The sequence below is a fragment of the Cottoperca gobio genome, chromosome 24, assembly GCF_900634415.1.
Source record: "Cottoperca gobio chromosome 24, fCotGob3.1, whole genome shotgun sequence".
NCBI lineage: Eukaryota > Metazoa > Chordata > Actinopteri > Perciformes > Bovichtidae > Cottoperca > Cottoperca gobio.
In genome coordinates, this window is record NC_041378.1 from 22,091,682 (window position 1) to 22,107,726 (window position 16,045).

At 42.7% G+C, this 16,045-nt stretch overlaps 1 protein-coding gene across 1 annotated transcript in view; it reads left to right on the forward strand.

Moving 5' to 3' along the window:
• The window catches only part of mdn1 (midasin AAA ATPase 1), a 62,126-nt gene that overhangs the window by 9,399 nt on the left and 36,682 nt on the right, over positions 1-16,045 (forward strand). Inside the window, exons 11-33 of the mRNA XM_029425690.1 lie at positions 1,473-1,554; positions 1,798-1,893; positions 2,433-2,545; positions 3,076-3,224; positions 3,409-3,469; positions 4,501-4,712; positions 4,806-4,909; positions 5,656-5,800; positions 6,486-6,582; positions 6,804-6,917; positions 7,101-7,248; positions 7,345-7,452; positions 7,721-7,872; positions 8,538-8,716; positions 10,641-10,849; positions 11,064-11,210; positions 11,352-11,493; positions 11,586-11,720; positions 12,221-12,359; positions 12,925-13,057; positions 13,680-13,810; positions 14,991-15,129; positions 15,318-15,432. Coding sequence (XP_029281550.1) covers positions 1,473-1,554; positions 1,798-1,893; positions 2,433-2,545; positions 3,076-3,224; positions 3,409-3,469; positions 4,501-4,712; positions 4,806-4,909; positions 5,656-5,800; positions 6,486-6,582; positions 6,804-6,917; positions 7,101-7,248; positions 7,345-7,452; positions 7,721-7,872; positions 8,538-8,716; positions 10,641-10,849; positions 11,064-11,210; positions 11,352-11,493; positions 11,586-11,720; positions 12,221-12,359; positions 12,925-13,057; positions 13,680-13,810; positions 14,991-15,129; positions 15,318-15,432 — 3,050 coding nt within the window. The remainder of the gene's footprint in view (positions 1-1,472; positions 1,555-1,797; positions 1,894-2,432; positions 2,546-3,075; positions 3,225-3,408; positions 3,470-4,500; positions 4,713-4,805; positions 4,910-5,655; positions 5,801-6,485; positions 6,583-6,803; positions 6,918-7,100; positions 7,249-7,344; positions 7,453-7,720; positions 7,873-8,537; positions 8,717-10,640; positions 10,850-11,063; positions 11,211-11,351; positions 11,494-11,585; positions 11,721-12,220; positions 12,360-12,924; positions 13,058-13,679; positions 13,811-14,990; positions 15,130-15,317; positions 15,433-16,045) is intronic.

The window sequence follows — 16,045 nt, forward strand, 5'->3', positions numbered from 1 at the left end:
GACTGCTGAAACTCAGAGAGTCTAAATATCTCTGCTCTCTTATGATCTTCACGTGGAGCTCAGACATGTGTGTTACTGTGTCACTGGGGGCCGTACGCTCCGTGTAACGTTACGTTCCGATAGTTTGTAAGTTGGCTTGGGTCCGGGCGGCAGAGACGAGAGAAGGATCGTGGGTTTTTTCCCCCCCCGTCCTCTTTCCCGTTATATTACTGCTTTGCCAGGAGGAGAGCGTGCAGACTCTGCCAGGGAAAGTCAAAGCAGTTAACTTTAATGTTTTTCTCAACAGTTAAAAAAATATGCCAATGTATTATATCGGTGAAGCGACTCACAACATCCGGTACAGCTGTCTATCTGCCACACTTATGGCCAAGTTCTAGGGCAATTCTTCTCTCATAATTTCTTTATGGATCAAACTAGGCAATTAGCTACCAGTAGTTAGGTATGTAGGAGATTGCCCCCCATGACTATGTGCTCAAGTGATTTAGTATTTTACTTCCATAAAGTTGGGGGTCTTGCTAGACACAGATGAACAACACTAGAAGACTTAGTCCCTAGTATGAGACAATGTCCAAAATCACTTGATTCTTCAATACCCATAATGCAACTCATGAGCATCTTTCTTTAGACCTTCCCTCTCTGTAATCTCAAGCATAACCCAAGAACAATGACCTTGCTCTTTCTTGGGTTATTTATGCAGATAGATATACAGGACATAAAGGACATACACAAGCCTGTGTTACACACTGACCGGCGTCTCTGCACTGTAACTCCCAAACAGCAGCCCTTTATCCTTACACTCATCGTCAGGGGGGCAAACCTAGAACGCTTTCGCCCCCTTGGCCTTACATCTGTCAGATTCCCCCCCAATCAAAACTACCAGCGTTTAATTAGCTTTCCATCAGCTTTTCCTGCTGTGTTCGATAACATTATTGATTTGACTGTCCTGTTACGATGAGCTGGAATCTCACGTTCTACAGGTCAAAACATTCTCATTACGTTACAGGTTTAACACCTCCCCACTGCGAGACTTCACTCATCTGCACTGGTGCTTTTTGAAGTTTCCATATGCTTTCAGGGTGATGTGATGTGTGTGCTGGTGGATATTCAGCCATAAGATCAATGTCTCTGTAGTTTCCATGCTCTACACTTCAATAGTACATATGCTTTTCATGGATCAATGTAATTAACTTTATAGCTCGGCCTGCAATGCTCATGTGTTGGTCTAGGTCATTACAGTTCCTACCATTGAAATGATGCTTGTTTGTTTAGTTTTGTTTCACCTGTCACTGATTTCTACTATAAACCAAAAGCAAAGGTGTTGGTGATGCCAACATGCCCTTGATGATCACCAGAGACTCATATCTAATACCTGAATAACTCCTTAGGGATTGTAGTCGTGTCTCTTACATACTGTTGTCGTCCATTTTCATTTGATGTTATTCTCTTGATGTGTCTTCATTGTGATTCCACAGGGACCTGCTGAAATGGTGTGAGCGGATCAGTGTTAACTTTGATAGCAGCTCATCAGCCACAGCACAAAATGTCTTCCAAGAGGTAAGTGGGTTTGATTTCTAAAAAGATAAGCAAATAAAGAGATGCATATCTTTCCCAATAAGCTGCCAGACAATAGCATTTAGTTGTGTTTAGTCAAACTGCCCTCGGCAGTTAGTAAATGTATAAGTGAAAATGTGTTTTAATGAAGCGAGAGTGTAAAAACTCTAATGAGACAGGTGGTGGTGATTGAGGGTGGATTATTTGTACTGACTGGTGCCGTTTCATGGTGTCTCTCTTCATCAGGCTCTGGACTGCTTCACAGCCATGCTGTCTCGCCCTGAGAGTCGACTGAGAATGGCCGAGGTCATTGGAAGCAAGCTGAACATCTCCAAAGAGAAGGTATTTGACCAGCCTGCTTTGGCAAAAAAACAAATGTTTGGAAGGGTGGGAAGCATGCATAAGGAAGCCCTGGGAGGCAAGCGAGGGGGGAAAAGTCTGATCTCAAATGTTTTCTCTTCTGTGTTTATGACTTACAAACGGGTGAAAGAAAGGGTTTGCCAGGATCCTTTTTAAATTCCTTCATTTTTGGCTGATGATTTTCTAAGTGTTTGTCATTTTAACCACAAGAGGCTCAAGTGCACCACTACCACAGTCTAAATACCACTACTAGTCTAAATGGGCCTAGAAGCAGTTTTCACAGATGAAAAAAAAGCAACATAGAAAACTGATCCTGGCAAAACGTTTTTGTAAAACACCCCCCTACAGCATTGATGGATTTAAAAACAAAACAAGGTATCATTTGAAACATTAATGTGACTCTCAACCTGAAGAAAGTTTCAGCACTTTCTTATTTCCAAATTTCTGTAATCAATATGAAAAAGTCTTTTATATAATCTACGTTGTTCTGAATGAACCTCCTGGCTGCTGTTTGTGTCCAGGCCCAGCACTTCTGCCAGATGTATCAGCCTGGCATCTCTGTGAGCGAGCTGGAGGCCACAGTGGGCAGAGTGACTCTGCGTCGAAAGCAGACGGAAGCGGTGCAGCTGAGTGTGTAAGTGGGACATCTCGCCCCCTTTTGACCTCTGTTTACACCGTATATGAGTCAAATAGTTGCTGTGCCAACATTCACCTTCTGATGGGACCGAATAGACCCCTGCTGGTAAATTGAATAAACATTGCATTGATTTTAAACTACATTATGGTAAACTCAGCCATCAGGACATAACCCAAATATTCACATTGATTCTTTCCCAAAGCCAATATGAATGGGTGTCAGACTTTGTATAGTGGCTGCAGTATTAACAGCAGTCTGAGGTTGTAATAACCCTTTTAGATATTTAAACTGTTATAGCTCACTGTCTCTGTTATTTCTCCATCTAATAAAGTGATTTAAAGCAACTTTAGAAAGACGTGTCGACACTGTTCTGGGACTTTTTGATATGATTATTCTTTTAAAGTATTGTAACCATTTAAGAAATAAGTATTTTATGGGTGATGGGGCTAGACTGTGACACGAGTATCTCCATACAAAGCGTACCACTGACTGTGTATCATTAAATGTTTCTTTATTGCCATAAACAGGGACAACCAGACATTTGCTGCCACACGTCCCTCTGCTGTGCTGCTGGAACAGCTGGCAGTGTGTGTAGCCAAAGGAGAGCCTGTTCTCCTGGTGGGAGAGACGGGAACAGGAAAGACTTCCACCGTACAACACCTGACCAGAGTCACAGGTGAGCTCAGCAGCTGTGCTGTGACCCCCGGCTCCTCCCGACTACATGCTGACGTCTTCTTGAACCTCAGATTTCCCCTGACAGATAGATATTCTCTTTGAAAAACAAAAGCAGTCCATAAATGACTTCACATGGTTTGTCACCATTCCTGATTACAATATTCCCTATTGTGTGTTCAATCCAGGACACAGGTTGCGGGTCGTGAACATGAACCAGCAGAGTGACACTGCCGACCTGCTCGGAGGGTGAGTTACACGCACCTTGTAGCTTAATAACATCCACATAAGACTTTACATCATATACGGACTTTGTCTTTTCATAGGACCGTACGGAAGGTCATAGTTTACATTCAAAACTTCTATTGAGGTTTTCAAATGAAGCTTTGAACGTCTGTTGTCATAGTTTCTGAATCCTTTTCATAAGTAATTCATAGGATTAAATGAGTTAGAAATATTGTTCTGCTGTTGTGGTTATATAAATGTTATTTATGGTGCTGTTAGACCGCCCCTCTAATAAAGGTGCGTTCCTCCCTCTGTGTGTGGCAAGCAGGAGAGGAAGCTGTTCAAACAGCAGTGAAGATGTTGCTAAACGCCAACAAATATGGATTAAAGCAGAGTATTTGGTTGGAGATTTCTTTAAATGACTACATCTATTTATTTTTATTTGTAATAAATTTTGGATTTTACGACGCTCTGGAGTTTCTGGATTTATTTTGGCTCACACGAGTCTGATGCAATCCTACGCAGCCACCACTGGAGTCTAATTCTACAAATAGTATAAAAGTAATAATATTAGTGCAGCCTAATCTTTACCTGCAGCTGTGCAGAAATACTGGCTTTAAATGCAACAAATAGGTATGTGAAAGAAAAGAATCGAAGAAAATGGGATTGTATTCAAAAAGGGTTACAAAAACATTAGTGGGCTGACAAACATTCAAGAGCATTGGGGAAAGCAGCTGCTGAATGAAACCAGCAATCCACTGAGCACAGGCTCTTTGCTTGTGGGCGAGTAGTTTTTCTACAGTCAGGAGCAACACTGCATGTGCTGTATCTAATCCTTTTCTCAGAACCCTTCTGCACATGTACTACAACAGAGCAAAGAGCATCCAAGCTCTCATCTGCATTAAAGCGTATCTCTTATAAAGGGTAGTGCCAGATTACACCCTCTGTTTCCCACTATTCTACTCATTACGTTGATTAAGCTGCCGCCTTTATCCAAAGTGACTTACAATAAATGCAGTCACGTTTAAAACGCTGTTATTCTTGGTCTAATGCAGGTACAAGCCAGTAGACCACAAGCAGATATTGCTCCCTCTGCGGGAGGCCTTTGAGGACCTGTTCTCCCAGACGTACTCGAGGAAGCAGAACCTGACCTTCCTGGGTCATGTGCAGACCTGCTTCAGGGGGAAGCGCTGGCAGGATCTGCTCAAACTCATGGACCACGTCTGCAAGTCTGCTCTCACCAAGGAGCTGCAGGAGAAATCAAATGGTAGTTTACTAGAAAGAATTAACAATGATAAGAGTAAGTCTCTTGGCTTGTGTTTCACAATGACATACTTGTATTCCTTGTGTGTATGTGCAGCTGCCCTGCTGCAGGAGCAGTGGGAGGCGTTGACTGCCAAGCTGAACCAGACCCAGCAGCAGATACGAGCCTGTGAGGCGGCCATGGTCTTCTCATTTGTGGAGGTAAAGACCTTAGAGAAAACATCTTGTGACAGAGTGCCCTGGTAGCCTAATGATTAAAGGTGCATACCACATAACCGCACCCGTCTCACTCGGCACTTTCAACTGTCAAAGTAACGGGGCAGGAAGAAGTGTTCACATCCTTTACTAAAGTAAAGAATATTCCACTACAAGTAAAAGTCTTATATTTATTATCAGCAGCATGTACTTAACGTATGAAAAGTAAAAGTGTTGATGGTGCAGTAAGATGTTCCCTGTCAGAGGTTCACTGTTTCTTTATATGCTGTCAGAAGCATGTGTCACTAAAAGGTCAACTTCTTCTTGTTTCTCAGAAATGTTTTCAGTTTTGTGAACATTTTCCAGCTGCTTTTTTAAAAGAGTTTATTTAGCTTAATATGTAGTAGAATGTTCTATGTATATTTGATATACTACATGAAGAACTGCGTCATCCTTTATGATCACAAACATTCAAAAACAGCAAACTTGGAGGAAGGATATGAAAAACTGTAATGTGAAAATGAACTAATGCTGTCACACAAATGGAGTAAAAAGCACAATCTGTACCTCTGGGATGTAGTGGAGTACAAGTAGGAAGTTGCATGAAATGGAAAAACTCAAGTAACGTATGTTTGTACTTGAGTAAATGTACTTGCACTCACTCCACCACTGCTGACACAGCAAATTGCTCAAAGCGTGAATGTGCAGGGCGGGTTGTGTCGCAGCTCTGACCTCTCTGAGTTCCTCTGTAGGGAACATTAGCTCAGGCTGTAAAGAAGGGCCACTGGATCCTGCTGGATGAGATCAACCTGGCAGCAGCCGAGACCCTGGAGTGCTTGAGTGGACTGCTGGAGGGCAGCGCCGGATCTCTGGTGCTGCTGGACCGTGGAGACACTGGTGAGGACTGCTGTCACCAAGAGGGCGGGGGTTTGATAGCATTCCATCAAATCTGAATCTAAATCTCTCATTGAATACAGTTAGATTCAGCTTTCAACATGTAAACCGGAGTTAAAAATGAATTCATTAATTTGAACACTTTCTGTAGTTTCAGTCGAAATGTTTTACAACCTTAAAGCCAACCATTAAGTTGTGAAATGTTGATCAAATACAACATTTCAGTCTGACACGTATACCAGGTGTAGCTACTAACTTTGCATGCCGTAGTTATTGAAAAAATATTGATATCATTTGAAAAAATGTAAAACTGTGATAATACTGACATGATGCAGCTGCGTCGTCTCACTGTTTGCCGAGTTCTCATCGTCCAGTTCGGAGAGCTCTTACCCACGAATGATCTTTGGATTAGTACAGATGCTGGTTGCCAGACAACATTAACCAGGCAACAGCTACGTTTCTTTTTGCCAAGTTTACGGCTCACCACGGCCGACAGCTCATATGACCTGCTGCCGCCAGCGATTGTCGTTTAACAACACAAAAGCAAGTCAGCGGTGGATAAATACAAGAAGCTGCTAGCTGAATGTTTTTCACTCAGAAATCAGCTGTCATCTGAATCAATTATATTTAGCATTGTTTTTCTATTCCTGCGATTGTTGCTAATATTGTTCTGTTCCTTTTATGACAGAGCCTCTGGTCCGCCACCCAGACTTCCGGCTCTTTGCCTGCATGAACCCGGCCACTGATGTGGGGAAGAGAAACCTTCCTCTGGGCCTCAGGAACAGGTGAGTGTGCAGAGGTGAAGGCAAAGTGAAGGTCTTTAGCTCATTGCCTTCATGAGTTCCTACATATAACCGACATACAGAGCATGTTAACAATTTAAGATGTTAAAGAGGAAGGAAGCACGACACTGTTACAGCTCTCCCTTCAAAGCAGTGATTGTCATCGTTGTTGCTGCAATCTAACAGTTATATATGACGCCAACCTGTCTGTGTTCTCCCCCCAGGTTCACTGAGCTGTATGTGGAGGAGCTGGAGAATGAGGGAGACCTGCGGATTCTGGTTTCAGACTACCTCAAGTGCTTGAATCCACACAGGAGTTGCATCAGTGGCATCATAAGGTTAGCCTTTACACTATGTTACAGCAGGGTACATTCACGTTACCGCTGTTCTAGACCAAAAGTCTTTGTAAGTATATTAGGAGAATATTTCATTTTGCACTAAGAATCCACCTTATTTGTCAAGCTTGTTGGAGCCGTATGCAGCCTGAGAGGCACTACTCACTTAATTGTGTTTGTGTGCAGTTTTTACCTGGCAGCTCGGAAGGAGGCCAACACCCATCTGGTGGATGGGACCGGCCACAGACCCCACTACAGTCTGCGTACTCTGTGTAGGGCACTGAAGTACGTGGCAGTAAACCCCTGCAACAGCGTGCAGCGCTCACTCTATGAGGTAGGAGGCTACAGAGAGAGAAAAGTGTCACTTTACTGAAAACATCTTCTCATTTACTGCTGCTGATATTGATACGTGTCTGATTCATGGTTGCAGGGTTTCTGCCTGAGCTTCCTGACTCAGCTGGACAGATGTTCCCACCCTGTGGTCCAAAAACTGGTGTGTCATCACATCCTGATGGGGAACACCAAGTGTCTCAAACAAGTAGGAAGTTTTAAGAGCTTATTTCCTTATTCCTTATTTAACAAATGTTTAATGGTACATTTTGCATGTGTGCCAATGGATGTGTGGATTCTACATTTAAAGAATAGTAGTTACTGGATGACTTCTCAGTGACACGCGGTGACTGAGTGCCAGTGTGCTGAGGGCTTTTTAAGTAGCTGTGTAATAGTTGTGTTTTTAAATGTATCCCTTCATACACACAAGGACATTTGTGAACAGATTAAAAAGCCATGTGTTCCGTTTCCTGCAGCCTATACCGGCGCCTTCAGGCCATCCCTGTGTGGCGGTGGAGGGATACTGGGTGTCCCAAGGGGAGATGGAGCCGGCTCTGGACCCCACTTACATCCTCACCACCTCAGTCAAACTCAACCTCTGCGACCTCTCCAGAGTGGTATCTGCAGGGTAGGAAAACTGTTGCCCAGCCTGACCCCACAGGATTTCCCCCAAAGCAATTTGTTCATCATTTTGTCCGAGCTAATTCTGACCCTTTAAGAAAAGAATGCATTAGGAAATAAATGTGATTGTACTGAATTCCCCTGAAGTTGGTGATCCCCTGCGAACATGTATGGTGACATACTGTATACTTCTGGCCATATAGTGTACTTCAGTTTACATTGTGGTATACAAAATAACATTTCATTTAGTTTTTTGGCCAACAGTTCAATGTTGAAATGCATCTTTACACATCCTGTAGTTTTGTTTCTCAGCAGAGGGGCATGAGAAACCTGAATAAATAGAACAATATTCTCTTCAGTTAAAGCTGCATTACTTCATTGTGTTGTTGACATGAGGTGCTAATATAACAATATTGATAGTGCAGCTTTAAGGCTTGAATGAACAATAACGGTATAAATGTGAAATGTTCAAACACCCATCGCCTGTCATGTATGACGATGAAAGACGACGGGTGTTCTGGTTTTATTATCAACAATGGCTGCTGTATAACTCAGCCGTCCCTCCTAACCGCTCAATAGCTCTTTAGATTTATTTGATACACTCGGGTTACATCACTCTGCATTGAGTCACGTCTGTCCTCCCATCACTCTCTAAATGTTTCGGCCTCACAGAAGTCACCCGGTGCTGATCCAGGGAGAGACGTCTGTGGGGAAGACCAGCCTGATTCACTGGCTGGCTGCAGCCACGGGGAACCAGTGTGTGAGAATCAACAACCACGAGCACACTGACATCCAGGAGTACATAGGCTGCTACTCATCAGACGACAAGGGCAAGCTGGTGTTCAAAGAGGGTATGAATACTAATGCTAACCTATGTTGAAAAAGAACCACACCACATTTATGAGGGCCATTGTATAGAGGCGGAGTCCTTGCTGCAGCGGCCTGCGTGCGTGCAAATAAATATATATAATAAATCTAATTATATATGTATATACACATAGACATTTAGAAGCTCAGAAATCAGCTGTTTGACCATTATACAGGACTGTCTCAGAAAATTAGAATATTGTGATAAAGTTCTTTATTTTCTGTAATGCAATTTAAAAAAACAAAAAAGTCATACATTCTGGATTCATTACAAATCAACTGAAATATTGCAAGCCTTTTATTATTTTAATATTGCTGATTATGGCTTACAGCTTAAGAAAACTAAAAAATCCTATCTCAAAAAATTAGAATAGTTCCTCAGACCAAGTAAAAAAAAAAAGATTTATAACAGCAAAACAAAATCAAACATTTGAAAATGTCCATTAATGCACTCAGTACTTGGTTGGGAATCCTTTTGCACGGATTACTGCATCAATGTGGCGTGGCATGGAGGCAATCAGCCTGTGGCATTGCTGAGGTGTTATGGATGCCCAGGATGCTTCAATAGCGGCCTTTAGCTCATTAGCATTGTTGGGTCTGGTGTCTTTCAGCTTCTTCTTCACAATACCCCACATATTCTCTATGGGGTTCAGGTCAGGGGAATTGGCAGGCCAATCGAGGACAGTAATGCCATGGTCAGTACACCAGTTACTGGTGGTTTTGGCACTGTGGGCAGGTGCCAGATCATGCTGGAAAATGAATTCCTCATCTCCATAGAGCTTTTCAGCAGACGGAAGCATGTAGTGCTCTAAAATCTCTTGGTACACAGCTGCATTTACTCTGGGCTTGATGAAACACAGTGGACCAACACCAGCAGCTGACATGGCTCCCCAAACCATCGCTGACTGTGGGAACTTCACACTGGATTTCAAGCAACTTGGATTTTGCTCCTCTCCAGCCTTTCTCCAGACTCTGGCGCCTTGACTTCCAAATGAAATACAAAACTTGCTTTCGTCTGAAAAGAGGACTTTGGACCACTCTGCAACTGTCCAGTGCTTCTTTTCCATAGCCCAAGTCAGACGCTTCTTCCGTTGTCTTGAGTTCAGAAGTGGCTTGACTATGGGAATACGGCTATTGTAGCCCATTTCCCGGACACGTCTGTGAACAGTGGCTTTTGATACCTGGACTCCAGCTTCAGTCCACTGTCTTTGAAGCTCCCCCAAATTCTGGAAGCGACTCTTCTTCACAATGCTGTTAAGGCTGCGGTCATCTCTCTTGGTTGTGCAGCGTTTCCTGCCACATTTCCCCCTTCCAACAGACTTTTTGTGGATGTGCTTTGAAACTACACTCTGTGCACAGCTTGCTCTTTGAGACATTTCTTTTTGTGTCTTACCCTCCTGATGGAGGGTGTCAATGATGGTCCTCTGGACAGCAGAGTGTTTTTCAAGGCTCAGGAAACCCTTGCAGGTGTTTCGAGTTAATTAGACGATTCAAGTGATTCGTTGAACACCCTACTAGTATACTTTTTCATGATATTCTAATATTTAGAGATAGGATATTTGAGTTTTCTTAAGCTGTATGCCATAATCAGCAATATTAAAATAATAAAAGGCTTGCAATATTTCAGTTGATTTGTAATGAATCCAGAATGCATGACATTTTTGTTTTTTTAATTGCATTACAGAAAATAAAGAACTTTATCACAATATTCAAATTTTCTGAGACAGTCCTGTATAATGGTCAAACAGCTGATTTCTGAGCTTCTAAATGTCTATGTGTGTATATACATATATAATTAGATTTATTATATATATTTATTTATAGATTTATTATATAGTCCTGTATAGAGAAACTGTCTACCATGGCAATCCCCCAGACTAATGTTGCTTGCTCGTCCATCTGTTCCAGGCGTACTGATAGACGCCATGAGGAAAGGCTACTGGATCATCCTGGATGAGCTGAACCTCGCCCCCACTGACGTCCTGGAGGCTCTCAACAGACTGCTCGACGACAACAGGGAGCTCTTTGTGGCTGAGACACAGGAAGTTATCAAGGCTCATCCCAGATTCCTGCTTTTTGCTACCCAGAATCCCCCTGGACTCTACGGCGGTAGAAAGGTATACCATTCATTCAGTCTGAGAGATTTGTCCGATGGCATGGTTACAGTGAGGTGACCGTCAGATTCACTTTGGTCAAACACATAAGTAGGGCTTAATTTAGGCTGCATTTAAAAAATCTAATATCTAGTTGAACCTAATTAACTTTCTCCTCTTCTACCTGTCAAACAAAATCTGAAAACAGTTTGAGTAATCTTTACTGACCGATTTCCAGGTGCTCTCCAGGGCTTTCAGGAACCGCTTTGTGGAGCTTCACTTTGATGAGCTTCCCAGTGAAGAGCTGGAGACTATCCTCCACCAGAGGTGCAGCCTGCCTCCATCCTACTGCACCAAGCTGGTCAGGATCATGCAAGACCTCCAGGTAACTGCATACTCTTGTATGTTGTAATACTGACTGTACTCTGCGCGGGTTATGAGATACTGGCCTGTGCTCAGTAGGCCTGTTCAGTAATCCATCCATATGCGTAACTCTTCTTATTACCTACCTGTCTTCCCCCTTCAGTCCTTACGCAGGGGATCTTCTGTGTTTGCGGGGAAACATGGCTTCATCACCCTCAGAGATCTGTTCCGCTGGGCAGACCGCTACAGGCTGGAGGAGCAGGCCGACGCCTCTCAGGACTGGCTGCAGTATTTGGCTGATGATGGTGAGGCCTGTCAGATGTCTCTGTTAAGTCACCAACAGACACCCGTGTTCCATTGAAACCTTAGATAAAGCTGTTGTCGTCGTCTTCATCAGGGTACATGCTGCTGGCAGGACGTGTGAGGAAGCCGGAGGAAGAGGCCACCATCCTGTCCATCCTGGAGAAGCACTTCAAGAGGACAGTGGACCCTGAAAAGCTGTTCTCTCAGAAACAGGTCACCAGCCAGTTCAGTAAGTGGAACGTAAAATCAATTCACTAGCACACACTGATCCTGGGCCAGCTCTCTGCATCAGCGGCTCGAGTATATCTCCTGCAACACTCTCAAAAGTTTGGTTGAATAATCCCGGGTGTTGTATTTCTTGTGATTAACTGTTGCAGTTTTATAATCTGAAGGTGCTATCCAGAGTTGTATATCATTGTTTTAAATTGGTGCCATTATTCTGTCACTTAGTCTTAGTGGACGCTGTTTAGCCAAAGTTGCATAATCTTGCTTCAAGTCATTAGTCCCTTTGATTTTGACTTGATCGTATTTTCATCACATTTGCTGCATATTGCCATATATATAATTGAGCTGACAATAAACTCCATATTTCTGTAGGTTGATTTTGAAATGTTCATTTAAAAGGTACAGAGGAAATGGAAACTATATTCAATTGAAAATCAAAAGAGAAAATGAAGCAAAGTAGCTGACGAACACAGTATCATGTTGGCTTGATGCTGTGATTGGCAGGTCCCTTCATAGACAGCATCGCTGGAGTCCCAGAGGAGTATCGCCATGTGGTGTGGACACACGGCATGAGAAGACTAGCTGTGTTGGTAGGACGGGCACTTCGATTCGGCGAGTCTGTCCTGCTTGTAGGAGACACTGGGTAAGAAGAATTTGCCAGGCCCACTTCATTCGGCCTTTAAGAAGAGTAGAGTAAAATGGATATGGTGCTCTCGGGGCAGCAATAATCGATGGTCCACCGCTTTGGTCCAGACTGAAATATTCCAACTATAAGTACATTTTGTACCCACACGATGAGAACCTTTGTGATGCACTGACCTTCACAACGACACCATCGGGTCGAAAATGATACTTTATGACCAATGGCTTAACATTCCCATCAGCCTCAGCTGTACTTGCTGTGTACAAGCTCACAGAGCAGCTAATGTTCACGTGGCACTTTTGTTCGAAGTTCATTGAATGTAACTTATGGAATGAGAGAAAAGGGATACAATGTGAGTGCGCAAGAGCATCTAGTTGGTGAAGACCAGCAGCTTACTGGTCAAAGTCAGCAGATGTTCCTTTGGAGCCTCGTTGCTTGTGTCCAATACTCCTTCCTGCTCTTAAGTTATAGTTTAAAGAACTGTATGAGTGTCTGGGGTTTCACCTGGTTCACTTGCTGCATGTTGTTTGAATCATTCTAAGCTCTTTTTTTGTCCCCTCACCAGATGTGGAAAGACTACAATCTGCCAGCTGTTTGCTGCTTTGGCCGCACAGAAGTTCTTCTCAGTCAACTGTCACCTCCACATGGAGACGTCTGACTTCCTGGGAGGCCTGCGACCCGTCAGACACGCACATCAGGTACTGACGAGTAGGCGGTGGGTGGAAATGTAAAAATTCTAGGCAAAGGAGTCTAACCCCAAGGTTCTTTATAAATGGCAGTAAAGACAAACAAAATCATGGACGACATTAATATTCCTGAAACTTTGTTGGCAGAAAGTAATTATATGATTAATATCCTATAAATAAATCCATTTATTGTTGACCTGTTGTAGCGAGGTCACTTGTTCCACTACAGTAAGGTTCACTGAGAGGCAAGATGTTGACATCACATCACAATCAAAAGATCAGCGGTTCAATCCCCGGCTCCTCCAGTCCACATGTTGGTGTTACCGCAGGATGCTGAACACTACTGTGCCCCAAGTCAGAGCGTGACTGTGTGTGAATGAGTATTTCATTAGGTGATGAGCAGTTTGACACCTTGTGTAGCAGCCAGTGTATGAATGGGTAAATGTTGCCCTGAGTGGTGGGAAGACAGGAAGGTGCAGTATAAATGTAACTGCATTTACCACTCAATTCAAATGGGGCCATCAAGTGACCTATGACCTTTTTTTTTTTTTTTTTTTTTAAGTCACAAATTGTGAGTTTGTGAAATCTGATCTTTTCCTTCCTTTTGTGTGTGTGTGTGTGTGTGTGTGTGTAGACTGATGGTGAGGACTGTAGGCTGTTCCAGTGGCACGATGGTCCCTTGGTGCTGGCCATGAAGGAGGGAGGAGTATTTCTCATGGATGAGATCTCCCTGGCAGACGACTCCGTGCTGGAGAGACTCAACAGGTAGACACACACTCACACACACCTGACACATCCAGTCCCTCACAGGACATGCACACAGCATCAGAAACAATCACTTCTCAGAAGAGGTCCACAATTTAAAGTTTAAATTCATCCATTGGGATAAGACTTAACTTTTCAAGAGTCTTGGTTCTGCTCCGATGAACAGTGGCTTTAACAGATGTTCTGTACTGAGGCAGCTGTAGTTATTAAATTATAGTGTATTTCTTCTAGTTTCAAGTGAGGACCAGCTTAACTTTTTACATAGTATACAGTGATGAATACGACATTTAATTGTAGTAAAGCGCCGGGCACAGTGGTAAACTACATCAAGTTGTTTACAGGTAGAGCGAGCAGTGAATATAATAAATATATATACATATATACATATACAAGATAGTATCATCAGCATATCAAAGCTTGTTTTATGTCTATATTATAAGCACAGAACCTCGTGTTACCCCCTTCGCTGTTAAAAGGTTTATGTTACAAGGTTAGATTATTGTCCTTCTGCAACACAGGGTTTCACAACCAAATGGGAGTAAAAAGTAAATCCATTGGAATGATGGAGTATTGTGGATGTGTTCTCTCTTCTTCTTTTCAGGTGTTTCAGATGCTTGTTTTTATCCACAGAAGATCAAACATATTGCTGTGTCAATGCTCCTTTCCATTTATATGAAAGAATAATCGAATGATATCAAGATATAAAGTGGATGATAGAAAAGATACAGGATTGTGGTTTGAGATTGGAATATTCTCAAGAATATGCAAATTAAAAAGATAAAGGAAAAGTTTCCAAAACTTGGAAGAATGGACAGTTGAGTTAAGAGGAGTTGAGTCTGACAGCAGGGTGAACAGGCTGTTGTATGTGACACCATCAGTACAGATGACCTGTGTTCTTTCAGACAAATATGCACACGTTAACATTTTGCCCATAGAAATATGGACCGGGAAACATTTGTGCCACAAAACACCCCTTCTCTGACCCTTTCAAACCTCTAGTGCGTCTCTTGATGACAGTTGCAGTAGTAAGACGTAAATGCAACAGAGTGCACTTTGTTGCACTTGATATGACATTTTGTGCCAAATCCACATGAACATGACCTGTTGCTCCATTTAATAACCACATGCAGGTGAATAACAGACTGAGAAGAGCCTTTGACAGCGTCTTGTTTCCTGTCAGTGTTCTAGAGACGGAGAAGTCCCTCGTGCTGGCAGAGAAGGGCAGCGGGGACAATGACGACGTGGAGCTGATCAGAGCAGCTGCGACTTTCCGTCTGGTTGCCACCATGAATCCTGGAGGAGACTTTGGCAAGAAGGAGGTAGATTAAAAAGAAGTTTCCCTTGTGTTAGTGGATCTTAAGACGAAGGCAGCAGTAAAACTCCTGCGTGACAGTGTTGCCTTTAATTGATTCTACTAAATGTGAAGATATATATATTATAAATGTGCTTTTAAGAGTAACTGTATGTAGGTAGAGTCTAACTGTTGTGCTTGTCTGGTTCGGAACAGCTCTCTCCTGCCCTAAGGAACCGTTTCACAGAGATCTGGTGTCCTCAGAGCAACAGCCGCAGTGACCTGGTTCAGATCATCCAACACAACCTGCGCTCAGGCCTCTCACTCGATGGTAAACTAGACACGAGGAGACTGATGCTGAAGTTGTTTTCACACAAATGTCTGAAAGGAAAGAGTGATGAAGTGATGAAGTGATGACATTTTGGACTGACATGGATGGAAACTGAAAATGACTGGTTGAGTGGGGCATAGAACTGCGAGGCAGTGATACTAGTTTCATATTATACAATAAATATTTACATTTTTGAAAAGATTCGGTACGCAATTTTGAGACACTTTGACCTCTGGTAACTTGTACATCACCATTGTTACTTTAATCCTTACATCATGATTATTGATATTGTGTATAAATAATAGATAATTAGCACGTGTCTGATCAGTAATTTAATCCAGTTTTCTCATAGATCAAATTTTGTTTTGAATATTTTTTCTTAAGCAATTTAATATTTCTGCTAGTTACGTTGTTAACCAGTCGGAGGAAACAGTCAAACCTCTTGTACTAATGCAGTGAGTCTAAGTTGGTCTTTGTTGCTTTTGCACTCACTCTCAGAAGAACTGTTGATCTGTTCTTATTTCTTATTTCTAGGGAAGATTTAGGGCATAAAGTGTAGCCAGCCGAGGTTTACGTCACTACCAGGAAAGTGCCACTGCTGGCTCTCTGCCTC